This window comes from Chinchilla lanigera, unplaced genomic scaffold (assembly GCF_000276665.1).
Source record: "Chinchilla lanigera isolate Chin_1 unplaced genomic scaffold, ChiLan1.0 scaffold00119, whole genome shotgun sequence".
NCBI classification, from domain to species: domain Eukaryota; kingdom Metazoa; phylum Chordata; class Mammalia; order Rodentia; family Chinchillidae; genus Chinchilla; species Chinchilla lanigera.
Genome location: NW_004955520.1, coordinates 1006995 through 1034193, shown reverse-complemented (window position 1 = coordinate 1034193; position 27199 = coordinate 1006995). Strand labels below are relative to the sequence as shown.

Genomic DNA, 27199 nt, shown 5'->3' with positions numbered 1-27199 from the left:
GGAGTTGTTTATTATTATTATTATTAAAAGAAATAATACTGGCTTCAAATAAGGAAAAACCAGTAATTTGAAAACAGAGGACCTGGCTTTAAGTGCTCTGTACAGTCCACGTAAACCTGAAAAATCACAACCTTGTAGACTTGGTGTCTTGGATGATTAAAAAAAAAAGAGAAACACTACTTTCTTCACAAGATTACACATACCAAATTATATAGTAGCTGGAAGCCCTTGTACAAACTGTATCAAGATTAAAAGGCGAGCTTATAGACTGGCAAACGGCCTACTGTCCTCCAGAGCTGACTGCAGCTGGCGAAAAGGAAATGGCTGCGTCAACAAACTACCCCAGTTCACTTAACCAGAAGTTAACCCGAAAACTCACCTAAATACCAATGCCCTAACAGGAGGCAGCAAACTGTTCTATGAAGGACTAAACCTCAACTCCACTGACACTTACTCATATGGAAGACAACATACAGAACAATCAAAAGCACCTGTGTTTCAGAAGTGGGCGCAGGTCCCAGCCTTTCCCCCTGGCCACCTTCATCCTCGGGGTCTCTCCTTTGCTGCCCCTGCAGCTCCAGCAGGGCCCTGTTCACTGCACACACGGCTGCTTCTCGGCAAAGTGCCATCAGATCAGCACCAACAAAACCTGGCGTCAGGTGTGCTAAGTGACAAAAATTAAATGTTTCAGGAAGTCTGAGTTTTCGGCACAAAGTCTGAAGTATTCTGCAGAAAGGACAAAGAAAACATTTCAAATTCCTGGCCCAACGGTAGAAGTAAGTCACCAAATATATTTATTTGGAGTTCTTTATGTGTACTAAACTGTCGACTGCACCCTAACAAGAAGTACCAGGTCAAATTGTACATTAACCACTCAACAGCTGCTAAATTACATTTCTGTATTACCTGTCTGACCTCATCCCAGACAGGATAACGGCACAGAACCTGTGCTAGGAACTATGCTGTCCTGTGAGCAACACAACAGCAAATTTTTTAAAAATTTAAGTTTTACTATTATTACAGAGAAGATAAATAACTAACCTGGGGGAGCACTGTTAAAGTAGATTAAAGGCTGGGGAGATGGCTCAGTGGCACAAGTGCCTGCCTGGCAAGTGCAAGGTCCTGAGTTCCATTCCCAGTACCGCCCCCCAAATGTACAAAGTAAATTAAATGGACATCTCCCCATAATGAAAACTTCCATCCACACTCAAATGATTAATTCTACTCATAGCCAAATGCTACCGTGCACACTTTAACATCCAATTTTACATCAGGATAGTCAGTTCTCCAACTTTATCTTCACCTGTTCATCCCTGTACGGCATGTATGAAAAATTCTGTTCAATCCAACAGCAACTTGGTGTGTCAATGAAACCTAGACTTCTAAATAATTATTAAAAGAATACCTTGAACAATCTCTAAGAGGCATTAAATGAGAACTTGAATTGAAGATAGAATATTTGAAGCCAGGCTGCATGGGTTTGAATACCAGCTCTATTTCTCTATGTAACCTGAGCCAGTAATTTTGCCTGAGCCTCAGTTTATCCACTTGTGAAACATGGTGTGCAGCAGGACTTACCTAGGGCTGTGGCTGTAAATGTGCACGCACAAAGCGCTTAGAACACTGGATGATCCACACTACGTGTACAGTGTTTATGTACACACTGTGATGTTATAAACCAAGGAAATAAGTCAATGCATTTTGAGATTCCCAAATTGGAGGGGAGAATAATATTTTCAAATGTCAAGCTAACAAATACAAAAAAATTATCTGGGGTCAAGGACGTAAACACAATAGAAGCAGATAAATATGACTGACAGAAGAAAAATAATTCACCGACCTTAATAAGAACCAAGGAAAGGTTTTACTATAGACCTATTTCCAAACAACAGATCTCAATGTCCTTCTATCCAGGAACACTGAAAAATTTTTCTAGGAATATGGCTAACAGAAAATAAACAGCATTCTCTTCCTAGCTATAGTCTAAAAAGAACAAGAAAAAGAAGCACAAACTCCATGGTCAAAGAAACAAGCAGACTATTCTTACTCCTCACCTGCCTCCCCGAGCCTCCTCTGGAAGCACAGCCAGGAATTCGCAGCAAGAGGACTGACAGGTACGTGTGTACGTATCTTCTGCTGTGGTTTAGGTCTAAAATGTCCCTCAAAGGCCAGGTGGTGAGGACTGAGAGGCGATCAGATCAGGAGCGGCTAAGCACTGCTGAGTCCACAGCTGAAGGGCTCCCAGGAGCTGGGGTATGGCTGGGGAAGTGGGTCTTACGAGCGTCCCCCTGGGGAGACACCTGTCCCCAGCACTTTCCTTGGCTCTTTCCCTTTCTCTGTGCTTCCAGCTGCCACAGCTGGGTAGTTTTCTGTTACCGTTTGTATCTAACATGTCCCCAGGCCTCACCTTTCCAGCTGGGAAGGAGCGAGAAGGGCCTGGTCACTGAGCATGTGACCTGGAAGGGTCCCCTTCCTGCTTCACCCCTGTGCTCTCTGCTTCCTGGCAGCAGTGGACCGAACAGCTTTCCTCTGCCAGGCTCTTCCACTGTCCTCTCTCTGCCCTGGAACCGGCTGACCAGGGACTGAAAAACTCTGTTCCCTACCCACAGCACTTCCGACCACTTTCTCCCCCTTGTCCCTCGCTATCCCTGACTGTTTCTTTCCTTTCTTTACCACTGTTCCTGAAAGTGACTGGTGATTACAGCAAGCTTTAGTGTCATGAAGTTAAGGGAAAAGCCACTACAAATGTGGTATTTCAGAACATTTCTCACCAGATTTCTACTCCCTAATGGTCCTTCCTGAGACATTTTTGATTATGCTGTACTTGTATTTTTTTTCATTGGTGGACATCTATTTGCTCTCTGGATATTCAACCCCAATTACTATAAAAGGCTGGTCTTACAGCAAACACACCATCCAACTCTCTCACTGACCCATGGTCTTAGGCTAGTAGCGGCTCACTTTGTAGCTCAGGCTGGTCTCAAACTCGTGACAATCCTCCTGCCTCAGCCTCCCAAATGCTGGGATTACAGGTGTGTGTCACCATGCCTGGCAAGTTGTTTTCTTTAAGCATTAATGTAATGTGGACTTTTTCCTTTCCAAATCAGTGTCACTGCTGGGTGTGGTGGCACTTGCCTGTAGTCCCAGCACTCAGAGGCTGAGGCAGGAGGATTGTTGCCAAGTTTAAGAGCAGCCTAGGCTGCCAAGTGAGCTCAAAGCCAGCGAGACCGTCTCAAAAAAAAAAAAAAAAGAAAAAAAAATCAGTGTCACTGACAAAAAAGGCTACACAGTATTTCTAGATAATGAAATAGGAACAATATGACATCGTTCAATAAGGATATACCTTTCCCTGGAAGCTTCATCTGGGATACCCAGGCAAATTTCTCGGTCAAACCTTCCTGCACGTCTCAAAGCAGGGTCTAATGAGTCTGGTCGGTTTGTAGCTCCAATGACTAGGACTTGAGCAGTAGCAGCCACACTATTCAGATCTATAAGAACCAACCATAGATGAAAGTCAAACAAAACATCTAAGGGCAATGACATTTATACAAATCACTTAATACTTAAAAAGCATTGCATATTTTAACAGGTATGTTTTAAATATACATATAAAACACTAACACTTATATGTCTAACATGTAAAAAGTATGAGGAAGACAAAATACCAACTTTGTTCTCAGCAATTATAATCTCCTGAGAAATATTAAATATAGAGACGAGAACAAGGTACAAAACAAATGCTGTGAAGTACAGTGATAGGGACTATACAAGAAACATTGCCAAAAGACAAGGAAAGTGTCATGAACTGCAACAGAGGAGTAAGGGGGCAGTAACGTTTCAGAAAGCCTGAAAGGTGAGAACGATTTTGATAAGCAAAGACACAGGCTAGTAAATTCTACACAGCACGTGTAACACCATGGAGGCTGGAGCACGCGTGGCATGTCTGGGCAAGGTGCACAGCCAACACCGGGGTCTGGGGACACCAGCAGTATGTTTCAAAGGGTGCCAAATACTGAGACACGGGCACAGAAGTCTGAACTGCTTTGATTTCATCCTGAGATATGTTAGGAACGCACAGAGTGTAAGGCTTAAAATTTACCTCTCCTACATGTTATTTTTCTCAGTTGAACCAGGATTAAATAGCAGGGAAATTTATACTTACATACAGAAAATAAAATGCTAATTAAATTGTGAGGACTTAGCCAGGTACAGTGGTGCACGCCCAGTACATTAAGTGTGTAATCCCAGTACATGGGAGGCTGAGGCAGGACTGCTATGTGTTCAATGCTTGCCTGAGTCACATAGTGAGTTCAAACCCAGCCTAAACTACATAGCAATACCCTGTCTAAAAACAAAAATAAAATAAAATAACTCAAAAACAAAAATTAAAAAAAAAAAATGAAGATTTTATATATTACATCCTTTAGCAGAAAAGCCATGAAAAGCTCTTCTCAGAATAGCGCCCTCAGTAACACTGCAGCAAATAAAAGCAACAGAATAAGCAACTTGAAAATGGCAGAAAAAACATATTATGCACTACTTCAACCTTTCCTGTGTACACGAAAGGTACAAAGAAAAGCAGGTAAGAATTTCAAAGAAGGCAGAATCTAATTCCAAAATTTCTCAATCTTAGTCATTGTATTTCAAAAAATAAAAACAAGTTACAGACAGGGAGAAAATTAGTAAAATGTTAAAAATACTCCTTCGAGTCTGGTGGTGCTGCCATCACCAGGGGTAAGCAAGTATTCTGCCCCTCAGCTGCACACTCAACCCCCAGGCAGTTTCTAAAAGACCATTCAATACAGCAGTGGGCAAAGGGATAAAGAGATTTTGGAGATGATACAATCAACCAAAGAAATACAGAAGGAGGCATAACCAGAACGGTCATCGGGGAAGTGCAAATTAAAACTCAGTGAGACGCCGATTTTCACCAAACAGATCGGTACAGGTTAGAATTGGAGCACTCAGCACTGCCAAGAATCTGTAGAAAGGGAGACTCACACTGGTGGGGATGCAAACTGCACATTCCTCATGGGAGACAGCCTACCCTCTTCCATTAAAAACAAAAACAAAACTTCTTCTTTTTTGAGACTGTCTCACCATGTAACCAGGCTGGCCTTGAACTCACAACAATCCTCCTGCAGCAGCCTGCCCAAGCACGGGGATTACTGGCATGGGCCACCACATCCTGCTTCTCATAAAATTTAAAACAGGTAATTTTCAACTATCCATTCAATTTCTACTGTTTACTATAGAAAAATACATGTGCACCAGAAAGGCCCTTTTTAAGGAGAGTCCCCTGAAGCAAAAAAAAAAAAACTGAAAACAACTTAAATATTCATCAATGTGGGAATGCTTAAATACAATATGGTGTTTTTATCTTAAATGATACCATGTACCAGCTTTAAAAAGGTAAAAAAACGTGGAAATACTTCCAAAACATATTGTTAAGGGACAAGTAAGTTGAGAACAGTATATATGGTGCAATGGAAGAACTATAAAAAGTAAAACAATCTGTTAGTGCATGTGTATGTGAATGTATTAAAAATAGTGATAAGATACACTTTACAAATTAAATCAAGGGGTGCTGGGGATTTAGCTCAGTGGCACAGCACCTGCCTGGCAAGCGGAAGGTCGTGAGTTCGAGTCCCAGTACTGGAAAAAAAAACAAAAAAAAAACCCCACAAAAAACAAATTAAATTAGGGGTTTAGTCTTTTATAAAGATTTGTTTTATATTGTGATATTTACTCTGGTTTATACCTTCATCTATGACTTATACTGTTTTTAAAAATTCAGTATCTTTAAATGAATTCATTATTTTCAACTTACCATCCATACAGGACAAAAGCTGAGCTACGATTCTTCGTTCCATATCTTTTGAAGCAACTTCTCTTTTGGGGGTAATAGCATCAATTTCATCAATGAAAACAATGCATGGCGCACTTGACTAAAAATAAAAATATCACAAAAGACAGTCATATTTACATTCCATGTATGGAAGCAGTTAAATGTATGTTTTTTTTTTTTCAGCATTTTAAAGATCAAGTATCATTCACCAAAAAAATTACCCTTAGTGTGTTAGTTCTGATTTCTGTCTTAAAGGGGATCAAGAACTTTAACAGTAAAAGGATATTGGTAGGCAATGTTATACTTAGTCTTTTCATCTGACAATATTTTTTGATAAGCCTACTGAAATTCTTCTGTAAATTAGATATATTTGCTATCTTACAGAATATAAACAAATTTTAAAACTTTAAATTAAATCAGAAATCCCAAGTTCACTACAAATGTTATGAGTATTTTTACCAACATAAAAAAAGTCCATGCTTAAAAGAAAAAAAGCTAGGTGTGGTGGCATATGTCTGTAATCTTAGCATCTAGGAGGACTGCCATGAGTTCAAGGCCAGCCTGAACTACAGTTTTGTCTCAAAAAAAAAAAAAAAAAGAAAAAAAAAAAACCCAAAACCAAAAATAAATAAAAAGCCTGGTGTGGTAGTGCACAGCTGTTAATCCCAGCAGTTAGGAGGCCTGGTAAGAAGACTGCCGAGAGGTCAACGCCACTCCGGGCAACCTAGTGAGTTCAAGGCCTGCCTCAACTACAAGGAGACCCTATCACAAACTCACAAACTCCAAAGAGTTTGCTTTTCTTTTGAATCTGCTAGAGGAACTTAAAAAGTACCAGAAGTTCTTAAATTGTGGCAAGTATGTAAAATACCATTTTAACTATTTTAAGTGTTCAGGTCAGTGCCACTAAGTACACTCAGTGTTATATAATCACTGCCACCACCCACCTACAGAACTTTCATTCTAGCTTAAACCTCATCCATTTTCTGCCAAGAGCCACCTTTTCTGATCTGACCTCTCTGGAGTCCAGGAAGCGGCTGTTCCATGTTTTTACTAACTGCTGATGGATAAGCACTACACTAGCTCCGTACTGGTTTAGAGATGCAGACACAGAGCTCATGTCCTGAAAGTGCCATTGGTCTCTTTTGTCATCACTCAGCATTGTGTTTACCATAAATACAAAATTTACTGCCTGTCCCTGGCTATCTATGCCAGTCTAACAACTGAACTGGCACATTTTAGAAAATAAGAGGTACCTCAAAAGAGTCAGCTTTGCCTTGCACACTGCCTTTCCCTCTTTCTCTGCATCTTCCTTACTGTACCCACACTTTTTTGGTGTCAGCGCACACAACAAAGTCGATGGGCTCTCCACTCTTAGTATTTTAAAATATTCTCTCCCCTAAAATTTTTTTCTCACTTACTGCTAAAGTCACTGGTAAGACACAATTAATCTAATTTCACACTAGCCTCTAGGAGCTGTACCAGTCATGTCTGTCAGCTACTACATACTCTGGATACAAATAAAGACATGGAACTACAGTTTTTAGTACCCTTTAGTTTTAGCCACAGTGATAATTCCTATCCGTTTAAGTGTGTATAACATGATGGCTATTATTTGGGGTTTTTTGCTGTAAATACTCTCAATAGTACCATAAGATTTAGGAATATTATTGCCCATATTTAATAGTGAGGGAAGAGAGGGGCCAGAGTAGTTAAATACCTCGTCCAACATCAGAACGACAACCCAGGATCTGAACCCACCTCTCTCACACGAAGCACAGAGACCTAACCACACTGTGCTGCAGGTAAAACGTGCACCAGATGTAGCCAAAGGCCAAGAAATGACTGAAGGTAAAGCTTTAACTGTATGTGCACCTCATCTTTCAAATTTTAATAACAAAAAAGCCAAAAAAAGGAGCCAAATTTCAGTAACAGGAATTACAATTAGAATAAAGTCCACTCTTTAATTTCTCTCTTTGGTAAGGGAATTTTTTTATACAGCTTCAATTACACAAACAGAGAAGTGCTTATTCTGGCATTTTTATGGTTTCTTTTACAATGTAATAAGCCTAGGTATAACAATGTTCATGGTGCTTAGAAGTTGTTTGGTCAAACCTATATTGAAGAAAGTAAAAGTGAATGAAAATATCCTAAGAATGATATATACTCAAACTATAACTACTGGGTATGATAGCCCAGAACTTCGTACAAGTTATCTGTATGTCTGACTTCATATCAAACAGATTATTTATGCAAGAGTCTGTATCATTATATCTACTTTAAATATTTAGTTGTCATGTGTAGCCAATTACCATGTTGATAAAAGAATGGGCTAGCGAAAGAGATAACAAATACATACTGTATCAGAGAAAGCACAAAACATCTGACAACCTGACATTAGCCATTGGCTGACTTACCACAGCTTGCTCAAATAAGTCCCTGAGCTTCTGTTCAGACTCCCCAGAAACTCCCGACACAATCTCTGGAGCAGCCACTTTCAGAATCGGCAGGTCAAGTTCCTGCGCACAAACACGTAATAGCATGACCAAACATTCAAATGTTAACCTTCTTCCTAATTCTTTACCCAGCCCTCAACCAAAGTAACTTCTCCACTTTTTTGTTTGTTTATTTTCTGAGACAGGATCTCACTGAGTAGGTGCAGGCTGGTCTCAAACTCAGAGCGATCCTCTCACCTCGGCCTCTCCAGTGCTGGGACTGCATGAGTGCGCCACCACGCCCAGCTAAAATTACATTTTAAAAATGAGTGATTTCCACAGGAACTTCATCTTTGTGAGGTGGCACAGTGAAAAACACCATTTAAAAATCTAACAATTTATTTACACAAACATTAAGTAGAGAATTTGTTTTCACTTTATACGTCATTGTAAAGCTCTTAACAGACCTTTTAAGTTTCAAGAAATGTGATTCCCCTCACTTAGCACTGAGCTAAAACAACCATAGCTGTTACCTCATTACTGCACAGAAATGCCAAGGTTGTTTCCCACACACCCTGCCTGCATTTCTCCACCACTAAACACAGAGTAGCCAGTTACTATTCAAGGTAGGCTCTTTAAGGAAAAGAAGCCTGGCATGGATTAGGGCCAGAAATCTCCACACTTTGGGGGCCTGAGGCAAGGTCAAGCCTAGTCCAAGCAACATAACACATTCAAGATGGAGCTGTAATTTGCATGTCTTGCTGCTAGGTGATTTGATCATCACACCACCTTGAGCCACGCCAGTAGTACACGATGACTGTCCCATCAGGTGGCTTGTACCACTTCTCAGGGGCATTTGATTACAATAATGCAAAGACAGACACTGACTTAGCAGAGCACAAGTCATCATACAAAATGGTATGAAAAAATTGTAGTACAGCTAATCTATGGTACCGCAGTTGTCAGTGCATGTCTTCTACACCAGCAAAGAGGTACATGTAAGACTTCCGTATTAAAATTTAGAGAATTGGGCTGGGGATTTAGCTCAGCGGCACAGCACCTGCCTGGCAAGTGTGAGGTCATGAATTTGCTTCACAGTACCTGAAAAAAACCCAAAAAAACCACAAAAAAACACAAAAATAAATTTAGAGAATCACCGAGAAACTATTCATGAATATGAATGTCTTTTAATTTCATGATTTATTGATTATTATAATAATTTTTAATTGTCATGAATAGCATTAACTTATATTTGGGCAGTAATTTGTTAAATTCGAGAGACTAAGTAGATTCAATCCTTTATAGACTTTTAAATTTTATTAGTGAAAAGACTGATAGAGGTGATTAGATAAGTTTGTACCACCGGTGATACAAGCCTCCCGATGGGACAGTCATAAATGTACCATTAGCGGTTCAAGCCAGCAGGAATGTGTTAATGACTTAATGAGACCCTGTCTCAAAATAAAAGTAAATAAAAGGGAAAAAAAGAAAAGAGAAGCTAGAGGAATTCCATCAGTGCAAATGGCACCAAGCCATTCTGGCTACCATGAAATTTCATTTTCTTATCCACACCTTCAACCCCCAACTTGAACTTGGATGCCTCAAAACTCTACACAGCATTCTGTACTTGTTCCCCTTAAAAATGGTTTTCTTTCACATAGCAATTAGTCCGTTAATGATTACTGTAATATGCTACTCAATGAACTCAAGTTACTGGGATATTTGCATTTTACTACCCAATAGTTTCTAAAAAATCCAATAGGTCTAAAATAAATCACTAACCTTATTTTGTAAAGTATCTTGTATTACCATTTTAACACTAAAAATTATAAAAACATGACACCGTGGAATTTTGAATAAATTTAGTTGTACAGAAACAATACTAGGGTTTTTAAAATTGTGCTGCTCTTAAGAAATACTGGGTTAGCGGGGCGTGGTGGCACATGCCTGTAACCCCAGCACTTGGGAGGCTGAGGCAGGAGGATTGTCGCAAGTTGGAGATCAGTCTGGCTTACAAAGTGAGCTCAAGGCCAGCCTGAACTACATAGCGAGACCCTGTCTCAAAAAGACCAACAACAACAACAAAAAAAGAAATACTGGATTAAAGGAAAATAACTAAAACATAAAGGATGTGTTAAAAGAATTGCTTAAGGTGCTGGGGATTTAGCTCAGCGGCAAAAGCGCCTGCCTGGCAAGCGCAAGGTCGTGAGTTAGGTTCCCGGTACCGGAGAAAAACCAAAAACCAAAAAAAAAAAAAAAAAAAAAAAAAAGAATTGCTTAAAGCTGTATTATTTTGTTTCCCATTCAATCTGTCATGTATGCAGTAACTGACTTAAAAATCCCATAAAAAGAAGCACGAAACAAGTAAGTAAAGAACGGACCACTTCTCATTTACCAAGTTCTCTTCCTGAAAGGTATCAGGTGTGCCTGAAGGTGACCAAGAAAAAACACAAAACCTAGTAACAAGAAAAGCAGTGAAAGTGAAAACTTGTCCACCAGTCTCACCCCAGCAACTGCATGTGCCAGCAGAGTCTTGCCACAGCCAGGGGGCCCATGAAGGAGAACACCTCGAGGGGGCACGATGCCCAGGTGATGGTACACTTCGGGATGACGCATGTGTATGAGCATCTGACAGACTTCCTGGCAAGAAAAAAGCAAGGAGATATCTTCTTCAGCCCAAAATAGAAAGAACCAAGGTGGAATGTAATGTTTTATTCTTTACAGGAGGAAACAGTAGAAAGCCCAGGCTTGGGGCTTAGGCTTGATTCCTAGTTCCGATATCAACAATGTAACTTCCCATTTTCTAAGCTGTAAAAATGTCTATCTTATAGGTGTAGCACAAACTAGCATGCCAACCAGGTGAAATGGACACTAGAGAGCGGGAGAGACTGTAACTATCAGTACCGCTAAAACAAGATCACATGCCAGACCTAAGTCTCCCTTTCTGCACTAGTTCATAAAACAAGGGGTAGGCTTTGTTGGTGTAACTGATTAGCAAGATACCTACTCTAGGTAAAATTCTGAACTAACCTTTAAGGTCGTATCATTGCCTCCAACATCTTCAAACTTTACACTGGACATCTGCAATTCTAGTCCCCTGGCTTTAGCTGGCAAACACAAAGATGAACAGATTAGTGATTCAGTATAAACTCACAATTAAAAGACTACTAGATACACAAATATTTTCCAGTAATCTGCACACACAAAAGGTCCCTCAAGCAACTCAGAACACAGGGAAGCCTCTCTCAAACACAACCACTGCTACCGCACCTCACCTTTCTTTTGCAGGACAGCTTCTATTTCTCCATCTACTTCCTGAAGATCTTTCTTCCGTTTGCTCCCTTTGCCCTTCATCTTGCCTTTCTTTTTTCTATCACTCTCCAGAAGAGAGAAATCTTTTAAGTCCTGGGAAGAAAATAAATTTAAATAAGCCACACTTAAAACTATAACACCTATACCATGTAAGTTTTTGTTTTTTTGTTTTTTTTTTTTTTTTGGATTTTCTCCGGTACCGGGAACCGAACTCACGACCTTGCGCTTGCCAGGCAGGCGCTTTTGCCGCTGAGCTAAATCCCCAGCCCCCCATGTAAGTTTTTAAAAGATGAACATTATATATAACACTGCATTCTGGGCTGGGGATTTAGCTCAGCGGCACAGCGCCTGCCTGGCAAATGCGAGGTTGTGAGTTTGATTCCCGGTACTGGAAAAAACAAAAAACAAAACAAAAAAAAGAACACTGCATTCTGCTGTAGCACCTTTGCCTGTTACCTACTCCCAACCTCTTTGCTCCAGGATGCTGTCTGCTGGGGAGGTCCTTTCCCATAACCTTAAAGTTCAGTTTAAAGCCTAACATTTGAAGGCTTTCTTTCTTTCTTCCAGTTGACTTAATCTTCTCCCTACATACCCCAACCACTGCATCTGCAGCTATGTTATAGATAACTGGACACTGTTCTGCATTTGGATGATGCTTGTCTTTCCTGAACCATGAGCTCCTCCACTCAGGACACCAGTAACACCTTTCACTTCTCACTGAGATGTCTCACAGTTGATGTTTCACATAGATGATTTTTACCTGACGATTCACAAAATTAAATACAACTACAAAGATGCTTTGAGAGTGGAGAGAAAGTATAGATCAACATAGAAGTCAACTTTTTAACAACCATAACGTTCTTCCTGGGGGGTGATTAAAGCAAAGGTATTCAGAAAAGACTCAGAGCGAGGGGATTCCAAGGCCCCTCTCACTCTGTGTGCTTTGATCAGTTAAGGAAGGCACCGAACATATTCACTCTGTGATAATTCAAAATTTATACTTTTCCTTAAGTATGGCAAATCTCAATCTTAAAAGTCTTTTTCAACTAAAGGTATCTGCCTATTCTACACATTATCATAATATACTTGTTTATGTGAGAGTTCTTAACCCATTATCTTGAACAGAGCAAAAATAAAGATGACACTGCTGTTTTAGCAGCAATCTTTCCTTCTACCTAAAGCTAACAACTCTAATTATACCCAAAACAATTATTTTAAAATTCTTACTAGTAAGTTTGTGTCAGGAAGGCCATTAGGTACCACTAATTCAACACACTGACTGTTAGGAGGTAGACATTTCAGCCAGGGACACATTAACACTCAGTCCTTGCTCTCCTGGGTCTTACAGTCTAGTGTAGGGACACAAAGAGTGACTTTAAAAAAAATTACACAGGTAAGAAAGAGTGACCGTTAAGTGCTTAAAAAAAAGTTGGGTAACATGGAACACCTAGTTGAGCCTGGTGGTACACACCTATAATCCTAACTCTCTGGGAGGGTCATAAATTCAAGGCCAGGCTGGGCAGCTTAGTGAGATTCCTGTCTCTAACTTAAAAATTCACACATTTAAGTGAAATGAATCAGACACGTTTATTTTTTTTTTGTTTTTTCTCCAGTACCGGGAACCGAACTCATGACCTTGCACTTGCCAGGCAGGCGCTTTGCCGCTGAGCTAAATCCCCAGCCCCAGACACGTTTAAATACAGCATTATTTCTCTTGTGTGAGAAAGCAAAACCCTAAATAAGGACCACTGGGGAGAAGGAAGAAAATGTTCAACTGAGAAAGAAGACAAGGGAGAGGGGAGAGGGAAAACAGAAAAAAAAGAATAGAAGAAAAAAATGAAACAAAGCTTGTATAAACAAGGAGGGAAAGAAGGGTTGAAGGGAGGGGAGGGGAATGGGAAAAATCAAGATATATTAAGTACAGGTACAAATTCCTACAATGAATATAATCATATCTATCAAAAGTATACCAATAAAATTAATTTTAAAAAATAAAATTAAAGGCTATTGAAAAAAAGGGGCAGGTTGTGTAGCTCAGTGTGAAGGACCGGGGTTCAACCCCAGGTACCACAGAAAAGAGAGAAAGAAACAGATTAACACCGTGTGCTATTTTCTGTGTCATGAAAGGCAAAGACGGCCGCAGGAGTCCGCAGAAACTGTCCTAAACAGAAAGCCAAGAACATCCCAAATGGGTGAGGCTGGTGTCCTAAAAACATCAAGAGGCCACTGTGGACAAAGCAAAGGAAGGAGGTGAAGACAGGGGCAGTGGATAAGATCGAGGCCGTAGGTCCCACCCTCAGCACACACACATACACAAAGGACACAGATCCAACTGGAAGTCTATTTCAACAGCTAAGAAAGGCTTCAACTAGGCTAGCAATGACAGCAGCAGTACGAAGTGACTGAGGTCCTACGACTTTTGTGAAACACAAGTTTCTATCTGACATTGCATTTAAGGAAAAGACTATGATGTACTCCACCTATTTGGTGCCACAATTTACTACGAACATATCTGTACCTCAGATACAGGCTTATGGTTACTGTTCTCATCAGATGGCGCCATGAAAAAACTTTCTTTCTTTCCTGGGGTTTTGTCAATAAACCATCCTCCCTCTGTTCCTCTGGCAGGGGTCTTCAAAGGAATGGAGCCTGTTTTACAACTCAGCTGTGGTGCTGAAGCAGTAGTTTCTCTTTGCTGCATCTCCGGAGTATTTGAAACACAATCAGGATTTCCTTTCCGATATAAAGACAGCAGTGAACTGTTCATGTGGTTTGCTGACTGGCAGAAACATGATTTTAGAATAAATTACTCAACAGACATTCAAGAAAGGTTCCATTTCCTATACTAATCAGTTTTCTAAACTTTGTTTTCAATAAACTCCTTTTGTAATATTTACAGTCAGAATGTATAGGCATTTGCTGGGGATATAGCTCAGAGGCATAAGTGCCTGCCTGGCAAGCTCAAGGTCCTGAGTTCGATTCCCGGTACAAAAAAAAAAAAAACAAAAAACAAATGTATAGGCACTCAGAGTAAGATGGTTTGCAACTAAGCGTTTCTGATTCAAAAAGATGTCTCCCTACCACCACTCCAAGTTAATGGAGGGCCAATTAATAATTGATTACTAAATAAAATCGAAAGTACGGTTGCTTTTTAAACATATGGAAATGGACTGCTAGTGAGAATCACTACTATTCCATCAACTCAGAACTGGATCAAATACAACTCAGTATCATTCCCTTATTATCAATTAAAAAACTGACTTACAAAAAACCCCCACAAAAAAATCAAGTTATAAATTATTGCCATACCTGTTTATAGTTAAATTTATTCATCAATAATGCCAGCTCTTTTACAGAAAATATATTCTCTTCTCCATTTTTACTATTAATTCCCTTTCTATTTGTGTCTGCCTTATTTCTATTTTATTCCTTCTTTTCCTACATACACCTGACTATAAACACAAATACTAGAAGGATGATTAGTCCATCAACATTATACTTAAGTGTTCAAATATTTACTGATAAACACATGCAATGTCTCTTACTGTGCGTTAATCGTTTTTTTCCCCAAGAGGGGAACATACTGACTTTTTTAGATAATCAAAGTGGGCCCAGTACACATCTGGCTTACCTGTGGATCTATGTAATCTTCTTCATTTGAATCACCATCAGAAGAGCTTTCAGTACACCTCAGTAAAAAGAGGAGAAAATGATTTAAAGGCTTTTCTTCTGCAAAAAATTACTGCCTAAAACAAGTAAGCATACTACAGCAACTACTATGGTGGTTAAAAGTCCAACCTTTGGAAGCAAAGAAACTTGCATTCAAAAGATCTACCTTACCTGGGTGGGGTGCTACGTGGCTGTAATCACAGCACATGGGATGCTGAGGCAGGAGGATCACCCTGAGTGTGAGGCCAGCTTGGGCTACATAGTGAGTTCAAGGCCAGCCTGAACTACACAGTGAGGCTCTGTCTCAAAAGACCCCTGCCCAACAAAACCCCTGAACATCTAATAACTACAAACTGATAATATTACATATTTGATCAATATAAATGACAAATCTGCTGAGTGTGGGGGCACATGCCTCTAATCCTAGCACTTGGGAGGCTGAGGCAGGAGGCTCACCCTGAATTTGAGGCCAGCCTGAGGTACATAAGTGAGCTGAAGGTCAGCCTTCACTACACAGTGAGTCCTTGTCTCAAAAACAAAAACAAAAAATCAGCGGCCGGGGATGTAGCTCAGTGGCATAGCACCTGCCTGGCAAGTACAAGGTCATGAGTTCAATTCCCAGTACAAATAAATAAATAAGGTAAATTATCAACTATGGGAGAGCTGCTCTAAAATTTACGTCCCTACCAAAAGATCAACTACCAGTAGACTAGAGTTAAATACCATGAAGGAGCAAAAGAGTACAGTAATAGCATTTTACATACTTCTGTGAAACAGACTATTCTAAGCATATGAACTTAAACCATAAAGAAAAAGATTAATAATTAAAAATGCAAAACTTCTCTAATTAAAAAACATTGTAGCCAAAATAAAAGGCAAAGGGCGAAGTGGGAAAAGCATTTGCAATGCATATAAAAGAGATGTGGTGGAGTACACTATAATCCTAGGCCTCTGGGAGGCTGAGGCAGTCTAGCAATTTAGCCACTTTGCCTCAAAATAAAAAAGGATAATGATATAGTTCAGTAAGAAGGCCCTGGGTTTAATCCCTAGTACCACAGTGGGGAAGTAAGGGGCCAGGAGAAAGGATGTTATTTTATGCTAAGAGTTCTGACACTAATTCAAGTATTTCTCAAATAAAACAACAACAAAAAAAAACCTGTAAGCAATTTACCAAAACACCCCAAGAAAAAACCAAAAACCACCACCACCACAACAAACTGAAAAGATTCTGACCTCACTACTTATCAACAAATTTCAAATAAGAGTGTATAATCTCAGTACTTGGAAGGCTAGAGCAGGAAAACTACTATGAGTTTGAGGCCAGCTTGGGCTACATAGTAAATTCAACACAGCTTGAACTACATAATGAGATCCTATCTAAAAAAGCCAAAAAAAAAAAAAAATTAAATAAAAACAGCATGACTTCCTATAAACAGGTTCAGCAACCCTTATCTGAAAATCCAAAACACAAAATGCTCCAACCAAAATGTGAAACTTTTTGAGAACCAACATGCCACCAAAACTAGAGTATGTCATACCAGACCCATGATAGGCTATGGTGAAAAAGCGAATGTACTAAAAATACTGTATAAAATTACCTTCAGTCTATGTACATACAGTACATAAGAACTATTAGTGGATTTTTTGCTTAGAGTTGGGTCACAACCCCTAGATATTTTACTATGCATACGTAAATACTCCAAAACCTGAAAAATGTGAAATCCAAAACAGTTCTAGTCCCCAGCATTTTTGATATGGGATACTCAACCTCCAACAGTACGAATAAATGCAGAGAAGTATGCCTTTATACAAAGTTGTTAAGAGTGTAGAGTAAGGCAATGTTTTTGTACAATGCTTCCAAATGTCTAGCAATTTCAAAAACACAATTTTCTGGAATCTCTGATTCCAGAAATTCCACTTCAGGAATTTAACATAAAAACACAATGTGATGTATACAAAGATATACATATGTATGCACTAACAGATTAGTAATCACATAATAGTGTAAATAGAAATAACCAAACATTCACAAATACGAAGCTGGCGATGGAAATCATGAAAAATAACAAATGAAAAAGTTTCAGCTATAAACAGCAAAAAGGGGCTATCACCACATATCCCACAGATATTAGAATAACAAGAGGATACTGCAAAAGACTTGCACCAACGAATTCCACACCTTAGATGAAATGGGCAAATTTACTGCCCTTCCTTTGTGGGGAGAGACAGAGCCTCACTATGTAGCCCAAGTTATTCCTCACCTCAGGATCCCCACACCTCACTCCCAAATGCTGGGATTACAGGCATGTGCCACTGAGCCCAAGGGACAAATTTCTTTAAAAACACAATTCACCAAAAGTGACATTAAGAAAAAAATACATTAAAGAGGAGTCACATACAGCAAAATTAAGTTATCAAAAGCCAGGCATGGTGGTGCATGCCCGTAATCCCCGCACTTGGGAGGTGGACCGCTGTGAGTTTGAGGCCAGCCTGGGCTCCATAATGAGTTCAAGGCTAGCCAGAACTACATCTCAATAAATAAATAAAATTGGGCGAGTATTTCACTTTTGAATATTCCCCACTTGGCCAGAGTAGCTGTCTTTCCCCACTACTTCCCCCTTCAAATAAATCTTTCATTTCCAAAAAAAATTTGCAAAAAAAATTTTGGAAAAATTAAAATATCATTCATACGAAGACCTAGATATAAATGGTTTTAGCCTATTTTTTGTAATAATCAAGGACTAGAAACAATGCAACAGTCCCAACACACAAACGAATTAAAATTTTGGCATATCCATTAAATACCAATAAAAATCAATAAGCTATTAAGACATGTAACAACCTGGTAGATTTCAAATCATGCCAGAGGAAAGATCCTAATTTTAAAAATATATACTGTATAGCCAGCTGGGATGGTGCACGCCTGTAATCCCAGCACTTGGGAGGCTGAGGATAGTTGCAAGTTCGAGGCCAGCCTGGGCTACAAAGTGAGCTCAAGGCCAGCCTGAACTGCATAGCGAGACTTTGTCTCAAAAAGATTAAAAAGAAAAGTAAAAAAAGAAAAAAAGATATATATAATATATATGTATCATATATATGTAAAATGTACAGTTCCATTTATACAAAATTTTAGAAAATACAATCTAACCTACAGAAACAGAAAATAAATCAAATCAATAGGTGTTTAGAAATGGGGACTGAGGGGAACAAGAAATCTTTGAGGGGGCTGACAAAAATGTTCAGCATCTTGTGATAATGGTTTAATGAGCACATACATATACATTAAAAGCCATCAATCTGTTTACTTTTAAAATGTATAGCTTATTCTACATCAATTACATCTGAATAAAATTATTTGAAAATCTGTGACATTATTTCTTAAACAAAATTGATACCTTTTAATATATCTGCCATTATATCAAGGCAGAAAAAAGATAACAAAATAACTCTATCAGCAATACAGACAGCAAAAAATTTTCACGTCATGTGATATGGTAAGAATTATAAGAAAAAAAAAAAAACTTTTTTTGAGACACGGTCTTTGTGGGTAGTTCAGACTGGTCTTGAACTCACCATGTAATCCTCCTGCCTTAGCCTCTCAAGGGTTGGTATTGTAGGAATGTACCATCTGGCAAGAAATATTTCTAATAAGCTAAGGAAACACTAAATTGTGTGTCTAAAATATTCTAAGAAAGGCAATAACATCTCAATTCACTCTGGAAGGTTAAGTGTGACATTTGTAAAAAAAGAAATGAATACTTAAGTTACATAAAGTCACAGTGAAAGATGCTGTGTACTGTCTTTAGGGAATACTGAGTATTCAATATGGTTAGAAGAAAGGACATGGAGAGGGAGGTTAGCAGTACTATCCAAGGCTTTGTTCACGAGAGTCACTGAAAGTTTATAAGTGTGAATGGAAAAATATTGGTGGAGACCACTGTACTAAAATTTGTGGGTTTTTTTTCAGTATGGACTATAGTTGAATAAGGAGGAATGTTTTTAGAAAAAGGAATGCTTCTGGGGGAAAAACATCTCCGTTTTATATAACTTACTCATCATCCTCTTCGCCTTGTCTCGCTCTTTTTGTCAGATGTTCACCTTCTAATTCTGTTAGATGTTTCAACTCCTTCTCACTACTAATTATGTTAAATACTAAAAAAAACAAACAAACACGCCATGAGCTCAAAGTTTTTTTCTGTAATTACGGAAAATCTGCTCTAACACCAAAATACTCACCTTTTTCTACCTGAATCCTGAAAGCATTCCTTTTTCTTCGACCATAGTCCATACTGAGAAAAAAAAAAATTTAGTACAGTCATCTCCACCAACATTTTTCCATTGAGCCTATTCTCAAGAGATGACAAAGTTGCATACATATGTAATTATGTCACTGTTCACTGACCATGAACCTTTTTCCAGACAACTTCTGAGTTTGTATTTCTACTTGTTTTCTAAAATTTTACTAGCTCTTTTTCTTTGAATGTTTTTATTTTGAAATTTCAAGCCTATTAAAATTCTGAAAGAATGTAATGAATACCCATATACTTTTAGCATATATTCTCAGATTATTAACATTCTGGCACACTCCCTTTGTCTTTCTATAGAGACCATTTTTTGGCCGAGTCATCGGAATATTAGAGATACATACTTCACCACAAAAAAAAACATGTTTCTCTGCACAAAAAAAGTACTTACATAACCACAGTATATTTAGCACAAGCGAAAAATTTAAGATTGATAAAATCTAACACGGAGTCCAATCTGTCACCAGGTCTGATGTTGTACGACTGTAATCTCGGCGCTCTGGAGGCTGAGGCAGGAGGACTGCTGGGAGTTTGAGGCCAGCCTGAACTACATAGTGAGACCTTGTCTCAAAAAACAAACAAACAAACAAAAACAAAAACCAAATCCCCACAACTTTTTGGCCAGAACTGCAATCTTCTAGTAATCTGCCAAAATGACGAACACAAAAGGAAAAAGGAGGGCAACTTGGTATACATTCTCTAGGCCTTTTAGAAAACATGGAGCTGTTCCTTTAACCACATACATGCGAATCTATAAAATGGGTGATATTGTAGACATCGAGGGAATGGGTACTGTGCAAAAAGCAATGCCACACAAATGCTACCATGGCAAAACTGGAAGAGTCTACAGTGTTACCCAGCAAGCTGTCGGCATTGTTGTAATTAAGTAAGTTAAGGGCAAGATACTTGCCAAGAGGATTAATGTTGGCATTGAGCATATTAAACACTCAAAAGAGTGTAGACAGCTTCCTGAAACGTGTCAGGGAAAATGGTCAGAAAAAGGAAGCCAAAGAGAAAAGGACCCCGCATTCAACTGAAACACCAGCCTGCCCCACCCAGAGAAGTGCACTTTGTGAGACCCAATGGGAAAGAGCCTGAGTTGCTGGAACCTGTTCCCTATGAACTCATGGCACAGGTTGGGGATGGAGCTCTGCCACTCAGCAGCTAATTGGCGGCTAAGTGTTCTGCACTTTATTTAAAAAGTAAAAAATCATCTTGTGCTGGAAGGACGGTTTTCTTAATTAAAATGTGTGTGGTGCCTTTACCTCAGAAACAAATATTTGGAGCAGATTTTCATTCTACCTAGGTAATTGTGTCAGGTCTTCACTCTTCAGTGTTTCTCTTGCTGAAAGATATTGCTGAGGTACTGTGCAGGTGTATAACCAAATGGCCAAATATTTACGAAGTATTTATATTGGCTCAAAGATCCTGTAAATCACCATGGGAAAAAGATGTATCAAAATAAATGGAAGTCACTTTAGTTAAATAAATGGAAGTCCATTTCAGTTACATAAATTGTTTAAAGCACCAAAAAAAAAAAAAAAAAAAATCCCTACAATCTGTGAAATTGTTCACTCAAAATACTGCATTTTTAAATATTAACATAGGGTCTGGTAAAGGTTCATGCATTCAGTTGGTTGTCATAAAGTCTCCTGTCATAAAGTCTCCTTTACTTTATAATAATCCTTCTACCTGTTCCGTGATACATTTCTAAAGGGTTCAGCCCGCTAGGGCATAAAAACATTCCCTAAATCCATATTTATCTTATCTTTTCTTGTTATTTAATTAAAGTTAAAGGTGTTCAAAAAGTGGCCATGCCCCCAGTGAAAAGGACAGCATACCACACACAACCATTCTTGTAAATGCCTGTGTAACAGAACTGAGTTCCAGGCTTATGGAAGGAGGCCAAGGCCAGCAGCCGTTGATATCAGGGTGAAATTTATGCAGCAATGAAACTTTTTAATGGTCGGAGCGGGGCGGAGCACTGATCTGGAAACTACATTCCTTTACCTGTACATTCTTTGCAAATCAGATGCTAAGACTCCAGTGTCCACATATCTGCCACATCTATTACTGGTGAGGTACTAAAACGAAAATAGGATAAACATAAAACACTGAATGTTTCAAACCTGGCGATTTTCGTCAAGAGGCAAAAAGCTACTCAAACACATTACACTTTAACGCAAATTCTTCACTAACAAAGTACACCAAGAGCATCGATGAAACCCACCAAACAATTGTCAAGTGGTCCAGGAATCAGAATTTAATTAACCCTGTTCGTCACCATGACCATAGTAACAACAACTGGAACACCTCCCGGGGGGGTCCACGCTCCCAACCCCAGCCAGCAGGCGGCACACAGTGACAGCTGACGTCCATCCGACACTGCAGGACTTCAGGCATTGCAGCTTCAACATTAAACTGCTTTTTTAACGAGGCTACATCTTTGCAAAACTTGATTTTTGTTGTTGTTTTGTTTTGAGACAGGGTCTCGCTATGCAGCTCAGGCTGGCTTTGTAGTCCAGGCTGGCCTCAAACTTGCAACGATCCTCCTGCCTCAGCCTCCCTAGGGCTGGGATTACAGGCATGCGCCACCACGCCCGGCAAAACTTAATTTTTTAAGGGTGCTGTGATAAAAAGCAAACATCCCGCAAATACCAGCGCCGAAAAGGCACTGATCCGATTCCAGATCTGAGTCCTGGGCGGGGCCCACTACCTGGCAACTGGGCTTCCTTAAGGAGAGCCCCTCACGCTGGCTTTCTGCGACTTTTGCACTCTTCAAGCGGATGGCGAGCGACCCGGCCCCCTCAGTTGCTGGGCCCTTTCTGCTTCCTAAAGGGATCCACTGGGTCCTTACTGCTTCTCGCCTCGGGCACCACAAAATAAACGACTGGAAACGGGAGGCCACGAACCGGGGCCCCGTCGCGGTGGAGGTCGCCCGCGCCGCTCACCTGCACCACGCGCTGCTTCAGCCTGCGGTCCACCAGCGTCGCGAGCCGTGGCCGCATGGCCCCCGGGACCCGCCTCCTCACGCCGTCCACCGCCGTCCACGAGACGGGAGTCCTCTTTCGCGGGCTTTTCCCGCAGTACACGACCGGAAGTAGCCTTAAAGCGCTCTTCCCGCTACCGTAAGCAGCTTCCGAGTCGCCTGTCGCCCACCGGAAGTGATCTCGGGATACTCCATCCGGGCTACCGGAAGTAGAGCAGTCTCTGTCGGTTCCGCCTCCTCGACCACCGGAAGTAGCCTGGGCCGTCCGTCAAGATCTCCCTTCCGAACGGGTCGGTCCGCCTCCGCTATCCGTGGCGGTCCTCCTTGGAACGGAAGTGCGGCGAATGAGAAAGCAAACTGCAGCGGAAGGGGAGGGCGTGGGGACACGGGGCGTTTCTCGCCCTCTCTTTGCGGCCCCGCCGACAGGCGCTGGTGGCGCCGTCGCTTTGAATGCACGTAACTTTATTGCTGCGCGCTGGGCGCACACGGACACGGCACGTTCTTGCGGTCATACCGGAGTGGATGCCGTCCTGAACCAGCTGTTCTGCTGGTTCTTTCTTAGTCACCGCAGCGTGGGCTGGTGTGCCAAGAAAAGGAAGGAGAGGGTTACCCGGAGGACTAGGCCATTTCTCTGCTTTTAGACCTCAATTGATCTTACGCTGTGAGCAACAGATCATTTTGTTTTGCCTTTTTTTTTTTTTGCGGGGGAAGGTGTTGAAACAGGAGCTCGCTATATAGTTCAGGCTGGCCTTGAATTGATGGCGATCCTCCTGCCTCAGCCTTCCCAATACTAGGATTACAGGCATGCGCCGTCACGCCTGGCAGTAGTTTTACGAACCTGTAAGCTTACTGGGCTGGGTAATATAAATGGGCTGGTTTCCTGTGGTGAATGCTACTGATTGAGCCTGAGTTCTGTACTTACATGTGGTCTGCTGTTGTCATTTATATAGTTTGTCTTTCAAAACGGTTCCCATTTGGACAATGAGTTAGAAAGACTCGCCGTGGGTAACAGGAGTATGGAGCGAAAGATGAGTGTGCATGTCAGAGGTTCTTTATTAAGGTTTGAAAGCAAAGTGACCTGTTTGTGGAAAAGATAAAAGACCGAGTTTTCTAAGGTTGAAAAAATGTTGATTTATTCTACTTGATAAGAGCTAACAACTCGTTTTGTAACCCAGTGTAAAAGGACTGCACCCCACAACCCTACCCTGAATAGAATGAAAAATCACACTTTGGGCTTAATATTTGATCTTTCATTCTGCAAATAGAGGACTTAGTAGTGATCCGAACATGCAGCCTGGGAGTTTGTGTTCTTGTTCGAGGCAGAGGAGGTGGACTGCTGAGACAAGAAGTACTTAGTTATGGGAAGGAGAAGGGAGGACTTCACAGCCCGTGGAGCATCGTTATGTAGAAAACTTTCAGTAGATAACTAACTGTTAAGGAAATGAATAAAAAGTATGAAGTAAATAATCAAGAGTACTATGATGAAAAATCCATTTAAAGGGTATAGTTCAATTATTTTGTTTTTAAAATTAACTACAGCATAGTACTTAATATTGAACTCAGGGCCCTTACACTAACACACATCTCCAGCCATTGTTTTTATATTTTACTTTGAGACTATGCCTAAATCATAAATTAATCAGTATTTGGGTGGTTTCCACTTTTTTTTGAAACAATGTATCACTGTATAGCCCAGGAGGACCTCAAATTTGCTCCTCCCTCAGCTTCTGAGTGTTGGGACTACAGGCATGCATCGCCATGCCCAGCTCGGTTTCCACCTTTTCTAGCTTATGAATAATGCTGGTATGAACATGTGTATATGAGTTGTCTTATGGAGATGTGTTTTCCATTCTCAGGGATATAGCTAGTTCAACTGAGGGGTCATATGGTAATTCGATGCTTAATCTCCCTCCCTCCCTCCCTTCTTCCTCTTTTCTTTGTGAGACATGGTCTTGCTATGCAGTCAGGATGGCCTTTAATTTATAATCCTCCTCAGCCCCCGAATGGTGGGATCACTATGCCTAGCAACATCAACCTTTTGAGGAACCACCAGACTGTTTTCCGCACCAGCTATATCATTTTACACTTCCAGAATTGTCCTCTCCAACAGTTAAGTTCTTTGTTGTATAATTACAGCCATCAGAGTGGGAGTGAAGTGAAAATCATTTGAATTGCATGTTTCAAAAGTTAATTTCTTTTTCCTCTCCCTTAGTTCTTTCTTTTCTTTCCTTTCTTTTCCTTTTCCCTTCTTTCTTTCCTTCTATACTGGGGCTTTCCACTGAGCTACATTTACAGCCCTTTTAAAAATTTTTTATTTTGAGACAGCATCTCACTAGGTCACTAAATTGCCTGGGCTGGGGTTGAATTTGTAAACTTTCTGAGTGCTGGGATTACAGGCATGCGCCATCATGCCCTGCTGATTTACTGGTGTTTTGTTTGAGACAGCGTCTCACTACATTTTCTGGCTAGCCTCAAACTTGTGGCAATCCTCCTGCCTCAAACCTCCCAAGCGCTGGGTTTACAGGGGTGGGTCACCACACAGCGCCAGTAATTGGCTGTTTATCTTGACCATTTTCTTCTCCCTAATTTCATATCCCAACAGTTTTGACAATGCAACCATGGTTAGAGTTTTTACACAGACTAAGAGATAAAGGCAAAAATGGAAATTTAATAATCATTATTATGATGCTAGCTTTTAAATTTTCTCAGGAAAAAACTGCAAAGAATGTAGGATAATCACTTATTTCATGTTCGATTTCAGACAGAATGTGAGATGAAGCTTGTGTTTTTAATAAAACTTAAATTAATTTTAATAAAATCTCTCCTGATTGAGTGATTCATTCAGCAACCATTTACTAAGCACCTGCTATTGACAGGATACAAAGTACAATAGATATAAAAAAAAGCACTTAATGAGATTAGTGTTCAGATAGTTGTGTGGGCAAGGTACAACACGCAGCGATAGCACGTGTAATAATTTGTAGCTTGAACTGCTATGTTTACCCTATTAACCCTTAATGAAAGAACTTGTGCTGTGTCAGGCAAACGCAGTTGGATTTGCACAGTAACTTCCCAGTCTATCCTATTCTTCGCCAAGTAAACTCCATCCAGGCTGACAAACCTGCCCCCTTTCATACATTCAGTTCACCACACAGCCAGGCAATGTTTTACGTGTAAATCAGATCAAGCTACTGTACTGCTCGACACTCCCGTGATTTCTCACTCGAGAATAAACTCTGCCAGAGGTTTGCAAGGGCCCTGTGACCTCGCTCCGCCTGTACCTGACTTCTCAATTCTCTCACGCCCTTACTCTCTGCTTCAACCACACTAGAACACGCCCCCATCTCCATTTCCGACGGGGTCACACCGAGCTTCTGCGGTCGCTGTGCCTTGGGCCATACCGCCTGCACACCTTTTCACAGATCTTCAGATTTCCGCCTGCGCGTCAGTTCCTCTGCCTGGCCGTCTCACCCAGCCTCCAGGGTTCCCAGTCCCCTTCAAAGTACTCACAACGGCCAGTCACTCCTCAGTTTATTTTCCTGTCTCTTCCCCAACCCAGTGCACGCTGCAAGCCTGCAGGGACTTCCCGGGCGCCTCTCACGTTGGATCCAGGCACTGGCTGCACGCCTGAGCAGGGGAGCCAGACGTCCCCACCTCGCAGGGCCCTTACCCCTCTGCAGCCATCCCGCCTCCTAGGTAGCTGCTACTTCAGGGTCCTTTCCTCCCCGAGCACCACAGCAGCGTCCCGTTCGTCTGCCTGGTTCACTTTTGTATCTGCTGGGTGCAGCGAATTCTGAGCGTGCACTGGGGTGTTGTACAGAACTCTTAATGAGTGAATCGATGGGCAGAGTAATGGTTATAGTTTTTCAAGACTTTACTACCCGGAGTGGACCGTGGGACCCTCGGAGGAACTGGGGGCAGGGAGATCTCCACCGCTGAGCTTCAGGGGGTAAACCGTTTACTTTTTCTACCTTGCAAGTGCAAGTGGGTTAGAGCAGCAATTAGCGACAGCTTCTCCTCCCAGAGCGGATGCGCTTCGCGTAGCTACTGCAGCGTACCGGAAACCGGAAGCGTGGACAAAACAGCGCGATGCCCCGCCGTGCACCCGCGCGACCTTGCCTCCTACCCGCCCCTCCGAGGGCACGCCCCTAGGACCTCACTTCCTCCCAGTAGCTCCTCTCCTTAAAGGGTCTGCCGCCGTCGTAGCGTCTTCTGAGACGGTTCAAGACAGGACTTTGGGAGCATCTAACGTCCAAACCGACGCACATGGTGAAAGGCTCCTCCCGGGTAGCAAGCCGGTCACAGCATTCAGTAAATACGTATTTCTGGAGTGCAGACAACGTAGAGTCCCCGCCCATCTCTGAAAGCGCTCGGGCCGGCGGACTACATTTCCCAGCGCCCAGCCGCGACGCTTGCACGAACTACAACTCCCGGCGTGCCGCTGGGCGCGGACGCACGCCGCGCGCGACGCGGGCCTGGGAGGCGGGCAGGCCTTTGGGGCTGACGGGCGGGCCCGGCGTGTTCGGCGGAGGATGGAGGCGGTGGTGTTCATCTTCTCCCTGCTGGACTGCTGCGCGCTAATCTTCCTCTCCGTGTACTTCGTATCCTTACCCGAGGCGGGCGGCGGCCGGCGGGGCCCGCCCGA

The 27199-nt window shown here is 41.3% G+C and overlaps 1 protein-coding gene, 1 long non-coding RNA gene and 1 pseudogene across 2 annotated transcripts in view; 1 reads left to right on the top strand and 2 right to left on the bottom strand.

The window, feature by feature from the left end:
- The window catches only part of Nvl (nuclear VCP-like), a 58211-nt gene extending 34983 nt beyond the window's left edge, over positions 1 to 23228 (bottom strand). The window contains exons 1-13 of the mRNA XM_005409226.2: positions 22517 to 23228; positions 21576 to 21649; positions 19498 to 19550; positions 19314 to 19413; positions 15224 to 15281; positions 14111 to 14371; positions 11556 to 11685; positions 11311 to 11387; positions 10786 to 10920; positions 8263 to 8364; positions 5831 to 5948; positions 3344 to 3488; positions 492 to 726 (exon numbers count right to left, since the gene is read on the bottom strand). Of these exons, the coding sequence (XP_005409283.1) occupies positions 492 to 726; positions 3344 to 3488; positions 5831 to 5948; positions 8263 to 8364; positions 10786 to 10920; positions 11311 to 11387; positions 11556 to 11685; positions 14111 to 14371; positions 15224 to 15281; positions 19314 to 19413; positions 19498 to 19550; positions 21576 to 21649; positions 22517 to 22573 (1545 nt within the window). The 5' untranslated portion in view covers positions 22574 to 23228. The remainder of the gene's footprint in view (positions 1 to 491; positions 727 to 3343; positions 3489 to 5830; positions 5949 to 8262; positions 8365 to 10785; positions 10921 to 11310; positions 11388 to 11555; positions 11686 to 14110; positions 14372 to 15223; positions 15282 to 19313; positions 19414 to 19497; positions 19551 to 21575; positions 21650 to 22516) is intronic.
- Positions 19612 to 20991, top strand: LOC106147117 (annotated as a pseudogene).
- A 2840-nt stretch (positions 23229 to 26068) lies between the features above and the next one.
- LOC106147118 lies at positions 26069 to 27090 on the bottom strand. Its single transcript, XR_001231872.1, has 2 exons — positions 26517 to 27090; positions 26069 to 26358 (listed from the first exon to the last, which is right to left on the bottom strand). It is a non-coding gene; the product is annotated as an uncharacterized LOC106147118 (long non-coding RNA).
- Between the last annotated feature and the right edge of the window lie 109 nt (positions 27091 to 27199).